Below are 18,467 nucleotides of genomic sequence, written 5' to 3'. Positions count from 1 at the left end.
AGAAGGTGGTATTGGATAATAAATCAATTATTTAAAATAGATAAATAGATTTAAAGGAACACTCCACCGTTTTTTGAAATAGGGCTTATTCACCTTCTTTCCTACATTTAGATAGGTGGGAAAATGCATTTTTGTCTCAGTGCATGCATTGTTTTAGTTTGACAGGGTTGGCGCTAGCTTAGCATAATGAATGGAATCCTTTGTTGCCAGCTAGCATGTCCTGAATAAAAGTGATATAAAAAATAAAAAAAACCACCTAATTACTTCTTGTGGCCTGCGTATTCACAACAAGTACAAATAGCGATGCAGATTAACACTAGGCGATTTCCTATGCAGATTTTGACTTGGGACTATATTAGGGGGAAGCACAGGCGAAGCACTGCTACTTGGGCGCAGAGATATCACGCCCAAGTAGCAGTGCTTCGCCTGTGCTTCCCCCTAATATAGTCCTTAATATATAAGTCAATATCTGCATAGGAAATCGCCTAGTGTTAATCTGCATCGCTATTTGTACTTGTTGTGAATACGCAGGCCACAAGAAGTAATTAGGTAGGGTTTTTTTTATTTTTTATATTACTTTTATTCAGGACATGCTAGCTGGCAACAAAGGATTCCATTCATTATGCTAAGCTAAGCTCACGCCGACCCTGTCAAACTAAAACAATGCATGCACTGAGACAAAAATGCATTTGCCCACCTATCTAAATGTGGGAAAGAAGGTGAATAAGCCCTATTTCAAAAAACGGTGGAGTGTTCCTTTAATAGATAAATTATGCCCTCAAATTCAAGGTACATTGATATTTTTGCTTTATTGTCCCAGAAGAGAAAGACCATAGCCTACATTTTAACCGCATATAAAAGGTTATTTTGTCAATGTTTAGGAGTACACTAGCATAGAGATTAACTACAAGCCACAAAACTCTAACTGTGATTAGGTGTGGTCTTTAATTGTACATATATTAACGGCTAAAAACACCTGAAATCAACTGAAACATAAATAAAGGGTTAGTTCACCTAAAAATGAATTACTCACCCTCATGTCATTACAAACACGAAATGCTTTCGTTCATCTTCTGAACATAAATGATGATATTTTTAATAAAATCTGAGATTTGACGTTTCAAAAAGTTCATAAAGAGATCATAAAGCTAATCCGTATGAATCGAGCGCTTTAGTCAAAATTTTCTGAAGAAACTCAATCTTTATATGTTCGATCTTTTATTCACATTTAAACAGTGATCAGCGAACACAAACAGAAGCTCAACCGAACCTGCTCGACGTGCGAGAGCAAACCTCATTTGTTCTTGCAGAAGCTCAAACGTGATGCGCAACACTAAAATGAATCTCACTGATTCTCACACGTCAAGTGAACATGCTTGAGCTTCCGTTTGGAACGACATGAGGGTGAGTAATTAATAAAGTTCACCCCAAAATTTCTGTCTTCACTTACTCATCCTCATGTTGTCCCAAACCTGTCTGACTGACTTTCTTCTGTGGAACATAAAAGAAGATAATCTGATGAACACTGAAGACCAAAACAACACTGTACCCCACTTACTTTCATTGTATGGATGAAAAAAAGACAAGATTTTTTTTTAAATATCTTATTTTGTATTCCACAGAAGAACGAAAGTCATTCAGGTTTATGAGGACGGGTAAATGATGACTGAATTTTCATTTTGGTGTGAACTATCCCTTTAGTAAACTTTTCTATAGCATAACTATGATAATAACCTCTTTATTTGTGCAAGGATTGTTATGGACTTCGGCAATATGGGTCAGACATTTAGACACATTTTAGCACTGCCATCCCAACCATTGTCTGGGGCGGTCCAGTACTGACAACCATCCACTACTGACAGTATTATTGTTTAACCAAACGGGGTCATCACTTCCCATTCACTCCCACATGTGGGTCTCATTAGCAAGTCCAAAGAAGAAAACAACAATCCACTTACACAACAAACAACTCTCAAGACCTCCGCCAAAGATCCATACACAGATAAACGGCCATTATAAAAGGTTGTTTTTGCACCTGATGCTGAATCTAATGCTAAAGTGAAAAATAAGATAAGGATAGAAACATAAAGCTGAATTCAGAAACTCTTCTAGTCAACTGTAAGAAAAAAAACTAAAACATTTCAACATTCAGAAGGTCTGGACTCCATAGCAGCTTTCATTGGCCAAGGACAGTCCAAGAGGACATCTGATATGTACAGCAACCAATCACAGTTCATTTTGTTCGGCGTCATGTTTAAGAGACATGAAAATGTCCCTACGATAACAGACCGGCATGCATCGAACAAATTGTTCATTCAAGAACGTTGTGCAAGTTCACTGCAACAATGGCGCCATGAATTTCACATACTTTTGAAAATCCAGTGTTTAGTTGATCCTGATAAGTTCTCATTGAGTGCGTTTACATGCACATTCTTAACTCGGTTATGCATAATAAGCTGATAATGCACGTGCTCATGTAAACGCGTTAACCCGTTTTCTTTTATCGGAGTAAGGTCATAAACCGAATGTCACAGCTACATTTTTGGCCTTTACGAAGATTTTGCTCAGCATGTAATTTAAGCATTAACCTACTTTCTGTCGTGATGTGTGACAGGAACGCACGCGTCCTTACTGTGGATTTAAGCGCATCAAGACTCTACAGTAAGGGAGGAGGAAATACATCGCAAACTCAGACTCTTTCTTAACCCAAAAAATTATAAAAGTGTTCTCATCTCGTGCAGCAGAAGAAGAAGTGGGAGCCTACAGTCAAAATGCTGCATCATTAACTGCATGAGAGGATAATATATGGGCTGTAAGTTTCCCGCTGACATGTTGCAATACTCTTCTTTGGTTTTTTATGCTTTATGCTTTAACATCACAACTGACACAACAAATTAAATAACCTGATTTATTAATAAATGCAGTTTTCTTGCGTTGTCTGGTTATTGGTTTGCATGTAAACCCGGATAACAGGTTATTTCAATAAGCTGATTTTTATGAGTTATCAGCGTACTGGTGTGCATGTGAACGTGCTCATTGTCACAGTTGAAAACGTGATGGTTTTCTTCTTCCATGAGGGGGTTTGGCATCGGCTTTGTTTCCAGGTGGACCGTATAAGAAAGCGACACAGATGTCTCCTGGAAATCCTGTAGAATTCAACCAATAAGATGAGAACTTTGAAATTCCCAAAGTGTTTCCCATTTTGTGTGCAATATGCGTCAGACTTTCAGCCAAAGGTCCGTAGGCATGACATCTGAGGCTGAGACTACCATTACCCCAACATCCCCTTCCCCCGTTATAATACGAAAGATCAGACATGAGATATCAGAGCTATGAAATGTCAAGCAGTGAAAGTGAGTTACGGCTGCAGGGTCTGAATCAGCAATGATGACTCAGCCTCCCGCCCAGGACTATGGAGTACAGACGGACAGTCATTTTACACTCCCGCTGACATGAGTTATGAGCAGAGATGGCAAACATCTTTGCAGAGGGTGAGATAAATAATACAAATGAAAAAGTATACTATGATGGAACAATAAAAAAAAAAAACCTTGACACCAAAGAATTGACTTTTGAATTTTCGTTAACTGAGGCATTTAGACCAAATTAGTCATATTGCTTGTAGTCTCGTCGGGTTCGAACGTACACTACTGGTCAAAGTTTGGGGTTTTGAAAGAAGTCTCTTTGAAATTTATTTGAAATGCATTCCTGTGATGCAAAGCTGGATTTTCAGCATCATTACTCCAGTCTTCAGGGTCACATGATCCTTCAGAAATCATTCTGATATGATGATTTGCTGCTCAGGATACATTTCTTATTATCAATGCTGAAAACGATTGTGTTTTGTGGAAAGCGCAATAAATTTCTTTCAAGATTCTTTGATGAATAGAAAGAAGCATTTATCTGAAATAGAAATATTTTGTAACAGTATAACTTCTCCAGTTTTTGCATCCTTGCTGAAAAAGTATTAATTTATTTAAAAAAACTCTTACTGACCTAAAACTTTTGAACTGTAGTATACATCAGTCATGTTTAAAATTAGTGAGAAAAATTAAGATTTTGAGGCATTATGTGCAAAATTAGCAGACATTCCCATCTTTTGCATTCATTTGAAGATTATTTTAGTAAATTTTCAAGCATTGCCATGTTATATAAATGTTTATTTCCAAAAATTAGCGTATTATTTTTAAATAAATGTGTCATAAATTTGAAAATAAATATATAAATAAAGTATAATTTAACTGATACAAATGAGACCAATTTATGAAACTCAAATATTATTTTCACACATATGTCATGGTCTTATATGCCATCAGCTGGTCTCTATATATCAGTATCAGACACTGAAAAACCAATTTCAGCCAACCACTTACAAAAACATGATCTAGTAAACCATTTGCCATTCCATATTGTCTTAAATCTCGGTTCCACTATTTATTTAACCCTCAGGTTATGTTCAAAACCCTATAACACTTTTTTTGTTCCTGGTCAAAAATGACCTGCCTATAAAAAATAGCTTATTAAATCACTTGTTATGCTATATTATCACCCAATATTGGATTACATTTTTTTGTTAAAGGAACATGCCGACTTTTTGGGACTTATTCACCATATCCCCCAGAGTTAGATAAGTCCATACATACCCTTCTCATCTCCGTGCGTGCTGTAACTCTGTCTGACGCACCCACCGCTAGCCTAGCTTAGCACAAAGACTGGAGGTAAACAGCTCCAGCTAGCATACTGCTCCCAATAAGTGAAAAATAACGCCAACATTTTCCTATTTACATGTTGTGCTTTGTGCTCAGAAGGCGAAGCACTACTACTTGGGTGGAGTGATTTACTCTTAGCGAACTCTCTCCTCCTCACCACAGGACTTCTCAGGTGCTGCGAGCAAATCACTCCGCCCAAGTAGCAGTGCTTCGCCTTCTGAGAATATAGTTCCCATTATGTATACGGTTAGAAGATGGCTGTGTCTCATGTGACATTGTTATTTGTACACGCTGTGACTATACAAATCACAACATGTAAATAGGAAAATGTTGGCGTTATTTTGTCACTTATTGGGAGCAGTATGCTAGCTGGAGCCGTTTACCTCCAGTCTTTGTGCTAAGCTAGGCTAGCGGTGGGTGCGTCGGACAGAGTTACAGTACGCACAGAGATGAAAAGGGTATGTATGGACTTATCTAACTCTGGGGGATACGGTGAATAAGCTAAAGTCCCAAAAAGTCGGCGTGTTCCTTTAACTTGTTCTCTTTCAATTAGGACTGGTTTCATATTTCTATTTGCATCTGATTAATCATAGGCCTCATTTATCTGAGTGTAGGCATCTCATTTTTCGAGTAAAAAAAACATTATTTTTGAATATTTTTGAATAATTTTGGAAATATTAAATATGAAAATAAATTGCACTGTTGATCACACTAGTCTACTTTAATGTTTCACAAGGAAGTTTGTGATGAAGCCAATCAGTATATAAGCGCTATATATATATATATATGGACAGAGGCCAATGGGCAAATTTGGCCAGGATGCCAGGGTTACACCTCTGCTTTCTTAATTGGAAATACGTACTGAGTGAAGCAGTGGGTTGCACTGGGACTGGGTCATACCCAGTCTTTGCCCCTTATGTCCCAAACTAATCATCGCCTCCCCTCCAGAGACACAACCTGAGCCATGGACTGTCAATCGGCTCGCAAATGGAAAACGGCCTAAATCAATGGCCTGGAAAAAACAAGTGCCAGCTAATTATAGGGAAGGGCAGCCAGTGGAAGAGAACATCAACACCTCACATTGACCTCAATGTGACAATGTGATCTATATGGTCCATCCAGAGAAAAAACAACAACTATTTTTTGCCACCAAATATGACATCAGAACCAACAAAGTCCAGGAGACCCACGCTAAGCGCTCTGCAAATGTGTAGTTATTATTCGAGCCTCTCATTCTGGTTTCTCGGCTTATGCTATTATTAGCTGCCTCTGAAATCCAAGTCCACTGAGGGTTCCTCCATCAGCTACTGCTCTCCCATCATGCACCACTCTGAACAGAAGTCCTTTTGATTTTGGTCTGCATCTTGTGCTGATGAAAATGAACATGTCAACTAATGCCAAATCAAAACGCTAACTATGATGATTATAAAAATAAGCAATAAAACCCAGTGTTCCAAAGGCAGCTGTCCCTCGAACTTGCAAAGTAGTACAGCAATGCTATCTTCATATTTGGTTAATGTTTAATTCGCTCTACAAGGACAAATGGAGGGATTCCATTCTTGCACGCTCTTGTCCTTAAACCAGCAAAAGAGAAAGATAGGGGAGACTGAGAATGTAGGGGACAGGATTTTTATAGTTCAGCAAGAATCCTAAAATGTTTACCTTTTGAAGGCTGGTAGGATTAAGTTGTGTCTTATCAATTATTTTTATGGCCACCTGCAGGAAAAAGAGAGAGAAGGGAAAGAAAATACATTTTACAGCCTTGTTCAATGAGGTCTGACGAGTCGCCAGTAAAAGAGCATCAATTTGATGGTTTTATCGCTACAGCTCAACTCAACATCAGAGTGAATCCCACAAACGCAGTCAGGAACAAATCCAGCTCATATTTCTATGGAGCCATGAACAGGCCATGCAAAAAAAATATATATACTGTATATATATTGTGGCCACGAATTAAGAATTTCTCCTCTCATTTTAGTAAATCTTGGCCACGATTTACTATTTTGTTCCCTCGCTTTAAGTAAATTGTGCACAAGATAATGATTTGTTCCCTCATTTTACTAAATCATGTGCACAGTATAATAATTTTTTTCCTCGATTTAGTAAATCTTGGCCACATTATAATAATTTGTTCCCTCGTTTTGATTTAACTAAAACAGAGGCATGAATTATTACGTAAGCCAAGTAATTATTAAGTATTAAGTAAGCTTCCTCAAGAACCAATGAGGTTCATTCTCATAATACGCAGCATGTTTGAGCTTCCGCAAGAACCAATGAGGTTCGTTCTCATGTTACGCATCATGTCTGAGATTCAGCAAGAACCAATGAGGTTCAACGTGGCCACAATTCATTAAACGAAGGAACGAATCGTTATATCGTGCGCACAATTTACTAAACAAGGAAATACATTTTTAAATCATGTGCACGATTTACTCAAAACAAGGGAATGAATTAGTAAAACATGCTGATGTATTATTAAGTCGTGGGAACGAATTGTTAATTTAATGGCCAAGATATACATATTTTTTTCTCCACATGGCATGTGCGAGGCTCTGTATATTTCATCCCAAAATAAATGTAAAAAAAATTATATATACACACAGTATATATTATATTTAATACTAATATATATATATATATATATATATATATGGCACTTTTAATGTAAAAACAGGTTTGACTTTACTTACAAAATAGCATGACTTCTTTTTTTCTAGCATTATATCTATTGCCTCTACATAAAGTGTTACTGTGACACTGAATATCCTTTAGTATAACCAACCAGTTTCTCCATTCATATCTTCATAAAGCTCACCTCTCGTCCAGTAAGAATGTGTCGTGCCAATTTGACCTTGGCAAAGTTTCCCTTGCCGATGGTTTTGAGGAGCCGGTAGTTGCCGATATGTGGCTGCTCATCGGCACAGGAGGCAATGGAGTTCCGACAGCGAGCCCCTGACCGCCCGGGACGGGACGCCACTTCAGTCCGCCCATCTGTGTGTGATGTGGGCTGGAGACAGATGACAAAAAAAAAAAAAGATTATTATTATTAAAGACAAATACACTGTTTAAAAGTTTCATGTCTTCAAAATTGATGATATTGAGAAATGTTTCTGTAGCAGCAAATCAGCATATTAGAATGATTTCTGAAGGATCATGTGACACTGAAGAATGGAGTAAAGATGCTGAAAATTCAGCTTTGCGTCACAGGAATACATTACATTTTAAAATATATTCAAATAGAAAAATTATAGTAATATTTCACAGTTTTATGCTAATTCTGGTCCAATAAAGGCAGCCTTGGTGAGCCCAACAACTTTAGATTAGATAAATTCTCAGAATGTGTCAGAAAAGTTTAAAATTATTAAGATTTTATTAAGATTAAAATTCAAATCACTTTGGAGATCTCTGTATACTGTTTTCGTTTTGGTAGTCGTTAAATGCCAGTCAAATGAAACATAGGGAATGTCAAATGCTGATTGCATGAAGATTTCTGAACCCGACAACCTCAAAGAGGAGCTTCACCACGGGAAATATCTTCATTTCCTCCCAACAAGGATATATAATCTGTGAACTGTGCCAGTCAAAGAGTTCCAGTCTGCATCTGTTAGTGCTACAGTATGGTGCCTAAAAAGTTTCCCCTCATAGGAAGGGAGACATGTAAATAAAGTAATCTGGACAAAATGTCAGACGATATCCTGGATTTCTGCTTTGACTTCCTCTTTCTCTGAAAAACACTGAAGCTGCATTCTTTCAGAAATGGTGCTTTTATAAAATGACTGTTTTTGTTTTAAAGACAAGCTATATTTCTTTCAAGTCAAGTATAACTAACACTAGTATAACAGTGCTAGATCCGTTTTTATGTAAACATGAAGCTATAAATGACAAGTCCATTCAAAACTATAAGTTTGACAGCGAATGTAAAGTTATAAGAATGTAAAAGTTTGGCTCCACTGATGACGATGTTAAAATCTCAAACTGTGGAGAGAGTCAAACGACATTGCTCAAAAGACAAAAACACCCAGCTACCTTACTGAATCAATAATTGTAATGGTTGATGAGCGATGATAATTAGTGGTCATGGTTGTAGAAATCTATTAAACATGTTAGCATCACTGAGCAAACAAAAGGCAGAGATGACACAATAGGCTCACACAGCGAGGAATCATCTGTGATACGTTTTCAAGCAGAATGCCGGTCCATCTGGAACAGAGGGACTTAAATTATATCAGACATCTTAATAATAATATTCAATGTAGATGAATAGATCGCAGCACGAAAAATGAACAAGGTCTCTAAATGGGCTGCAGGAAATGAGGTATGACGTGGCTGAAGGCTGAAACAATACCTGAGAGGAGACAGATCGACAAGATGTTGCCTGCATCACTGTGAGTCATGCTATGAAAAGAGCTCTAGTGATTAGAATTGGGTAGTACAACTAGATCTGGGTCAAGATTACTTAAAGGGATAGTTCCCCTAAAAATGAAAATTCTGTCATTAATTACTCACCTTCATGTCGTTCCAAAACCGTTAGACTTTATTTCATCTTCAGAACACAATTTAATCTTTTTGATGAAATCTGAGAGCTTTCTGTCCCTCCATTGACAGCTACGCAACTACCACTTTGACACTTCAAAAAGTTCATAAAGAGATCATAAAACTAATCCATATGAATTGAGCAGTTTAGTCCAAATTTTCTGAAGAGACACGATCACTTTATATGATAAACAGATTGAATTTAGGCTTTTATTTACATGTAAATATTCATCAACTCACACATCAGTTGTGGTAAAAGGAAGCTCAAGCACGTCCGCTTGACGTGCGAGAACCAATGAGGTTCATTCTCGTGTGACGCATCACGTCTGAGCTTTAGCAAGAACCAATGAGGTTCATTCTCGTGTTACGCATCACATCTGAGCTTCAGCAAGAACCAATGAGGTTCATTCTCGTGTTACGCATTACGTCTGAGCTTCCGTAAGAACCAATGAGGTTCATTCTCGTGTTACGCATCACATCTGAGCTTCCGTAAGAACCAATGAGGTTCATTCTCGTGTTACGCATCACATCTGAGCTTCAGCAAGAACCAATAAGGTTCATTCTCGTGTTACGCATCACATCTGAGCTTCAGCAAGAACCAATGAGGTTCATTCTCGTGTTACGCATCACATCTGAGCTTCAGCAAGAACCAATGAGGTTCATTCTCGTGTTACGCATCACATCTGAGCTTTAGCAAGAAACAATGAGGTTCATTCTCGTGTTACGCATCACATCTGAGCTTCAGCAAGAACCAATGAGGTTCATTCTCGTGTTACGCATTACATCTGAGCTTCCGTAAGAACCAATGAGGTTCATTCTCGTGTTACGCATCACATCTGAGCTTCAGCAAGAACCAATGAGGTTCATTCTCGTGTTACGCATCACGTCTGAGCTTTAGCAAGAAACAATGAGGTTCATTCTCGTGTTACGCATCACATCTGAGCTTCAGCAAGAACCAATGAGGTTCATTCTCGTGTTACGCATTACGTCTGAGCTTCCGTAAGAACCAATGAGGTTCATTCTCGTGTTACGCATCACATCTGAGCTTCCGTAAGAACCAATGAGGTTCATTCTCGTGTTACGCATCACATCTGAGCTTCAGCAAGAACCAATGAGGTTCATTCTCGTGTTACGCATCACATCTGAGCTTCAGCAAGAACCAATGAGGTTCATTCTCGTGTTACGCATCACATCTGAGCTTCAGCAAGAACCAATGAGGTTCATTCTCGTGTTACGCATTACGTCTGAGCTTCCGTAAGAACCAATGAGGTTCATTCTCGTGTTACGCATCACATCTGAGCTTCCGTAAGAACCAATGAGGTTCATTCTCGTGTTACGCATCACATCTGAGCTTCCGTAAGAACCAATGAGGTTCATTCTCGTGTTACGCATCACATCTGAGCTTCAGCAAGAACCAATAAGGTTCATTCTCGTGTTACGCATCACATCTGAGCTTCAGCAAGAACCAATGAGGTTCATTCTCGTGTTACGCATCACATCTGAGCTTCAGCAAGAACCAATGAGGTTCATTCTCGTGTTACGCATTACGTCTGAGCTTCAGCAAGAACCAATTAGGTTCAATCTCGTGTTACACAGCACGTTTGAGAGAGGTTTCAAGAGGTTTGTTCTTGCGTGTCTAGCATGTTCAGTCGAGCTTCTGTTTTGTTCGCTGATCAATGTTTATATATGAATAAAAGCCTAAATTCAATCTGTTTATCATATAAAGCGATCGTGTCTCTTCAGAAATTTTTTACTAAACTGCTCGATAGTTTTACGATCTCTTTATGAACTTTTTTGAAGCGATATAGTGGTAGTTGTGTAGCTGTCAATGGAGGGACAGAAAGCTCTAAGTTTTGATCAAAAAGATCTTACGGGTTTGGAACGTCATGAAGGTGAGTAATTAATGACAGAATATTCATTTTTGGGTGATCTAACCCTTTAAGTTTGACATTTAAACTCCATTTAGACATGACCATTAGTCATGCAGATTATTACTTAATCTATTTTGCTCAATAAATAAAGGAATAGTTGAAAAATCACCTATTATGCTCCACAGAAGACAGGTTTGGAAGAACATGAGGGTTAGTAAATAAACACAAACGTTTCATTTTGGGTTGAACTACTCCTTTAAACTACAGAACCAGTGTAATTTGGATCATACTACAGTACTATTATGTTCACCAAGACTGCATTTATTGGATAAAAAAATACAGTAAATACAATATTGTGATGAAATTATTACCATTTAAAATAATTGTTCTCTCTTAATATATTTTAAAATGTAATTTATTCCAGATGGATGCCTGATGCTGGTAAAGCATTGGCCGCTTTTCCACAGTCGCCCCAAACTAAACCAAACTATTTCATTACGGCCAATCCGGCCCAGCCGGTATAGATATGGTTACATTTTCCACAGTGGGGCTGATAACTCTTTGGAATGTAATACAAAGAGAGTTTACAGAGATATGAGATGTAAACAGAAACCACGTTATGGAGGATGATCAGATATTTATATTATTAACTTTGTTTACTTTAGTTTGTTCAAATTCCACACTTAGCCAGCTATGGAGAAACTAGTAGCCGGGCAACAGACAAGTGACCAATTCTGAGTGGCAACGTCATACACGCATTCTACTCCGGACTAAGAGCGGTTTGTAATCGTGCCAATGCCGAACCAAGCTCAAGTGGAAATATAACCGTAACCATTCTTTACCGTAAAACCGTTCAGCCGGGCGGTGGAATAGCGAATAGTGTCACATGATCCTTCAGAAATCATTGTAATATGCTGATTTGGTGCTCAAGAAAAAAAAAATATATATATATTATCAATGCTAAAAAAACAAATATATATTTACACATACATACATGATTCTACATGATGACACATCTGATTTTAAGCTACCTGACTGGCCCACTAGCCTGGGACTCATTAAGCTGTTGGTTATTAAGTTATCCATGTTGTAAGGATACTGGTAACAGGAATAATTTAATGAAGTCAAAAGCAATTACAGGAACTGCACAAACCAATTCACAATATGGGGAACACAGCTCCAGTTCCCATTACAGATCCTCAAGCCACAACAAATAACATTATTACAATAAACTAATAGTGAGCCTGAGCCAATTACTTTGTTAATAATACATTCTTCTGGTCTTAATTCGCCAATGTTATTGCGAAGAATATTTTTTCCGCTAGTCTTCATGATTAGCTAACTCACAAATGTATGCAGCATCTAATCAATTACTTATCAGTGGATTAAATTAAGTCCCCAACTTCATATATTTTTTTAACTTAGAAATGTCACATTACACAGTAAAAGTAACAGCAAAACACAGCGTAATTTTAAACCAGCCAATAAGGTAGAAAAGCAAAGCATTAACATGCTAAGAAATAAGCTCTACAAAGCATATTTTAAATTGTATTATGAGAGCATTGTGCCACATTGTAATTTATGATTCATAAGCTTTGAGTAAGATAGCACATATTGTTTGTAACTGAACACGGCAGACTCATTTGATGAACAACATTAAATAGAAACTGGTTAACTTGATTAGATGAAATAAGGATACATTTTGCCATCTAAACAGCGGGTAAAGTCTGAAACTTTATTAACTGAAGTTTGCAGAGCAAAACCATTTAAAATCATTTTTTAGGACCAGGACAGATCCTTAAAAAGACGGTGTCCTAAATTCTCCCTCTAGGACAAATGTGCTTATCTAGGACATTCTAGAGCACAGAGTAATATTTCTCTATCGCAACATCCAAGCAACCCATAAAAACATTATTGTCGCTGATAAGATCTCAACATAGTTTCACTTTAAATGTATCAAAACAGCTTCAGTCAATATCTGATGCAACCAAGGTGTTACAATGCAATCAGTCGGTTTTTGCCCCTTTTAAAGAGCCAATCACAATACTCGCTGTAGTTCTGAATAAACATTTCCCAAATATACTCTAAATCCTCACAACTTATGCATTAAAACCTTCCCGTGTCAACAAATCTGCTTCCTCTCTGACTCTGAATGGCTTCGCACATTACAAAAGACTCATTACTGATAGCCTTTTCCTCCTATCCTAAATTTAATCAGCCTAATTAAAATGAGTAATTAGCACTTACTATAGTTATGCGGTGCCTCTTGACTGAGTGGGAGCCCTTCATTCTAGCATTGGCGATCTGAATGGCATCAAAACTGACAATCGGTCTGTTTTTGTGATGCTGACAGCTCATTGATCGTCTGGCACAAACCGATGCTCAGAGGAGCATGAAAACATTTCCGACACTTGTCGTCAGAGGTCCGACGGGTGCAGATGATCTGAGTCTTCTCTCTCTCACACTCTTTAACTCTCTGGGCACCAAAGAAGGGAACAGTCGTCACTCAAGGACAACCAGTGGTGAGACTGGATAATAAAGGCAGGTAAGGTCTCCTTGCTTATATGTGTGTCCCTTTTCTACCCAATGACGCACAAGAGCTCAAGCTCCATCTCCAGCACAATAAACTTCATTTATACAGCGCTTTTTATAGACACTGTAACTCAAAGTGCTTTAAAAACAAAGTGCTTTTACTTTCAGTTTTTTTTTTATATTATGGATGCAATTTAAACACTGCACTACCAAATATATATTTATATATTTTATATAAAACTACTGAAGCAACATTTCTTGTATTCTTATCATGCATGCAATGTGTACGACCTCCTATTAATTGATTGCTAACATGGAATAGTTGTACTTTTATATTACACAGGACTATCTACGTGAGCTGCAAAAAGTTACAGTTAAAGCAAAAACTTAAAGGTGACTGGTCAGATCACCAGTGCACACTTATACATTCACATATTTCTTACAAAATTAAACCTGAGGAATAAGAATTCTCTTTAAACTTAAAAAAAAAAAAACATGCCAGTTTCATCCAGTGCATGTGACATGCTGTGTGGAACACAACTGTAGCAGAGAAATGTTACATTGTGTCAGTGCAATGGAAACACTGTTATGCTGGATTGGAAATACTTATCATCATGGTTGAAATATTGCTACTCTGTAAAATTGTAGTAGTGGAAATACTGTTACACTGTATTGGAATTTTTTTTTACACTAGAGCGGAAAAATTGTTTCATGTCACAGGAAACACTGTTACACTGTAAAAATTGTTACAAAGAACAACTAAAATACAGTGTAACAATATCACTCTAGCAGAACACTAATCAACATGTAGCAGAATTATATATTTTTTTTTACATTGTATCATTGTAATGGAAACATGGTTACAAATACTGTTACATGTAACAATTGTAGTGGAAATACTGTTACATTGTAGCAAAAATGGTGTTACATTGTATCACAGTAGTTAAAACGGTTACACAGGAGCAAAACAGTGTTTCACACTATGAAAACTGGTAAATTGTACATCTGTAGTGGTCATTTGCATCACTGTAGTGGAAAATACAGTGCAACGATATTACTCTAACAGAAATACTGCCACACTGTATCAATATGCAGAAGAAAACAATGTTTCATTCTATCAGTGTAGTGGAAACACTGTTGTGATGTATTGGGAATATTGTAAAATATCATTATAACAGAAAACAACTGTTGACTGTTACTTTGTAAAATAGTGGAAATGTTACAATTGTAGTGGAAATGTTACACTGTATCACAGTAATTATTAATATGTTTACACAGGAGCAAAAAAAGTGTTCCACATTATAAGACACACTGTTACATTGTACATCTAGCGGAAATATTGTATCACTGTAGTGGAAAATACAGTGTAACTATCACTCTAGCAGAAATACAGCCACACTATATCAATATGCAGCAGAAAACAATGTTACATTATCTCAGTGTGTAGTGGAAACACTGTTATGATGTATTGAAAATATTGTTAAATATCATTGGAGCAGAAAACAATTATTGATTGTTACTCAGTTAAATTGTAGTGGAAATACTGTTACATAGTAGAAATATTGTTACTGTATCAGGGTAGTAGAAAAGTTTACAGTGGAGTTGAAACATTGTTACACATCACCGCTGTATTGAAAATATCGTTACAATATTAACGCTGAGACATTGTAACAATATTTTCGCTACAGAGGTCTATTTTTATGGAAATACAGTGTGTAACTATAACTCCCGCAGAAATTCCGCTACACTGTATCACTCTAGGGGAAACATTGTTAGTCTGCATCAGTGTGTCAGAAATATTGTAACAGGAAGTCGCATGACATGAGAGTGACTGAGTTTTTTTGCGGAGTGAAACTGCGCGTGAGAATCACACCGGTGTTTATTCTTAAACTGTGTCACACCGACGGATCAGACTACTTGCCTATGGAGTAGGGTGACCTGACCATATGGACCTGACCACCCGTCCCGCTTTGCGTTGTACCGCACAGCATTTTCACCCCTTGTCCCGCAAGTCGCATATTGAGAAAATGTCCCGCATTTTCATCACTCTTTTGGTTTTTACTTTTTAGTTATCATATTAAGAAAACGTGCATGCATTCTTTTGCCTTTTTAAGAAAGCGTGTTATTTATTATTTTTGCGGCGTAGTTTTTCACCTATATTTAAAAGCGCTAAAACAACAGCCGTTTTTTAAACCCTATCTAATGGTTGAAAAGAAAGGAGTAAACACGGTCACTAGTAGGTTGTGACGGCTGTCAATCAAAATGTGGACCGGTGATTCGTTCCATGTGTTCCCTTGTCAGAAAACAAATGATGATTCGGTCAATTAAAATGAACTTAATTGTTAAATAACTTAATAATTAATAAAATAAAATAATTTAATTTAACAGAATTGATCAACTTGTTGCCTGCTGTGGTTGTTTTAATTCACATCCTTTCTAAAAAAAAAAAAAATGAGTTTTTGGTTTAATATATTCTTAATATATAAGACTGTCAATTACCTAATTTCATGTTGTTTTATATTTTATTTGTTCATTGTTTATTTTGTTGGATTTTAGCTGGACTTCGTCAGAACTGTTTCAAAAATAGTTATCTGCATGATGCCTGCTGCCTTTGGGCTCAGTGATGCTGAATTTAAATGACATGTAAAATAAAGACATGTTATGTTACATTGTGATGTAATGGTGTTTTCTGGAAGGGACTAAAGAACAAATCATTTTTATCAGCTGAAAGGCAGACTACAAATGTTTTTATTAAGTTAGAGATAGACATTATGTTTCAGGTTATGTTTTAGTGTTGGTAACATGTCCCACACAAACTTTTGGTTTGTTTGATGGTGGTCACCCTACTATGGAGCGATGTAAAAACATGAGATCCATAACTTTAGATAATGTCACAACTGTAGGAAACACGATCACAACCCTGCTGATAGTTTCATCAACATATGCAGCGCTAGTATGCACGCTTTAAAGTTTAAAAGTGAATAGGAATTTGCAACCAATCAAATAAAGGCTGTGAAATACAAAGCAATCCCAGCGAACCTCAGAGGAATTAATAGGGCTTTTCATACTCACGTTTTCTGTATCTCTCTCATTGACAGTAGGCAGTGGTGTTCTAGCTGACATTTTAATGTGTCTTTATCTCTTGCAGTCCAAGTCTGTCTGATCACAGCAACCTTCAGTTTGCAGGGTGGACAGCTGCCGGGCACCAGCTGATGAAGATCATGGATTCGATCGACATCAAGACCAAATCCCAGCACAAATAAAAGATCCAGATTAATGCAATCATTTATCCAGACGCATAACGGCACAACAGGTCACCGGTGACACAAAGGAGCAACTCTCCGCGAAGATCTGGCAACCAACAGGTCATAACCAATATGCTGCACTGTATTACTTTAGAAAACTTTGAAAAAGTGCCTATTGTAAACTCAAGCACAAACAGTTCACAGGCCCCTCAGAAACTGCACACAGCGTTTAGACAAGGAAAAGGGGAGGGGGGCGTCCGCTTAAAACCGGTTCTGGGTCTTGATGTAAGCTTTCCGAATGCGCAGTCTCGTCCTTTGGCTCCAGACAATCTGCTCTAAATCAATCCAGCTGATTAAATTCCTCCCATCCCGAAGTGTGGGTTTGCCAGTCCAGATAGAGCTCAGTCCAAGATGGCTGCGTGCTGGCTGATGGTGCCAAGCCAAACCCAGCGAGCGCAGCCGGAGGAAGTGAGGACAGAGGCGGCTGCACAAGCTCATTGGCCGGCGCGGAGCTGTTAGTTGTTGCTGGGGTGATTACTAAGGAGAAAAATGTACCTGTCGCACAAAACCCCGGCTAAATAACTCAGTGGTACCTCAATGGTCCATGCTCAGATCCTTCATTCAGATATTTGTGACCAGAGCATGTGGAAAACACTTATAATAGTGTAGAAAATGTCAGAGAATGTTTTGCCAAGTTTTTGAACATGTGTCATAGTATATCTGAGTATAATGTAAATCTATGGTAAATAAATATGAAATCACTATATAATAGTACTTTCTTGTGATGTTTACATTATTTCCAATTATATTTCGAAATATAGCTAGCAGGACGCTTGGTGCTATTTTTATTGATCGCCTTTTTCATATCACATATTTTACAGAAAACCGTTTTGAAATTGGACGTCGTGTTACCATGGAAACGGTACTCTAAATTATTTTTGCAGACTCCTCCCCTAGTGGGTGGTGTCAGGTTTCATATTACAATATTTATTCTAACTACTTTATGATCAAAAGCAAAACCTTTTCTAATATTGACAAAACACTTATTGTCGGAAAGGTCTGAGTCTCAAGGTTCCATACTGTGTGATAGAAGTGATATTTGGACAGAAATGTATTTTTGTTACAGGAGAACCATCAAAAAAAGATTAAAAATAAATAAATAATAATAGTAATAATAATTTAATGGAATGTGGGTGAAACCCGGTGGCTTTTTTTTGGTACAGCATCTAAACAAAATCTCACAGGAACTTACATTTTTGTGATGTCAACTTCAAATTTGGAACACAACTTGGTTAGACATATGGCTTAGATTTTATAGTAATTTTGTAAAAACAATATTTAGTAAAGTAAATTCGATTTACAGTAAGTTTAAACTTCCATAACTTTAATTTTTTTGTAGTGCTTCAGCAATAATCTGAGTGTCTTTTTTAAAACAAGACCAAATTTAGGTCTATATTCCAAAGCATTCTTGAATTACAACCATTTAAGTTATAGTGCATTTTTAGTATCTATCCATCCATCCATCCATCCATCCATCCATCCATCCAGTGTGGTCATGTACTCATTATAACTATATT

At 37.3% G+C, this 18,467-nt stretch overlaps 1 protein-coding gene across 10 annotated transcripts in view; it reads right to left on the bottom strand.

Annotated features, from left to right (window-relative positions):
• mark3b (MAP/microtubule affinity-regulating kinase 3b) overlaps positions 1-17,608 on the bottom strand; it is a 64,314-nt gene extending 46,706 nt beyond the window's left edge. For 2 of the 10 annotated variants that reach the window (XM_082148585.1, XM_082148584.1), the window contains exons 1-3: positions 16,718-17,600; positions 7,525-7,716; positions 6,372-6,425 (exon numbers count right to left, since the gene is read on the bottom strand). In XM_082148585.1, the coding sequence (XP_082004711.1) occupies positions 6,372-6,425; positions 7,525-7,716; positions 16,718-16,768 (297 nt within the window). In that variant the 5' untranslated portion in view covers positions 16,769-17,600. Of the gene's footprint in view, positions 1-6,371; positions 6,426-7,524; positions 7,717-13,360; positions 16,105-16,717 lie in introns of those variants that run through there. The other 8 variants (XM_082148579.1, XM_082148582.1, XM_082148586.1 and 5 more) reach the window with 8 other exon arrangements.
• Positions 17,609-18,467: the final 859 nt, after the last annotated feature.

This window comes from Leuciscus leuciscus (genome assembly GCF_965113295.1).
Source record: "Leuciscus leuciscus genome assembly, chromosome: 19".
Lineage (NCBI taxonomy): Eukaryota > Metazoa > Chordata > Actinopteri > Cypriniformes > Leuciscidae > Leuciscus > Leuciscus leuciscus.
The sequence above is the reverse complement of the archived record's forward strand: the minus strand, read 5'-3'. Positions and strand labels throughout refer to the sequence as shown.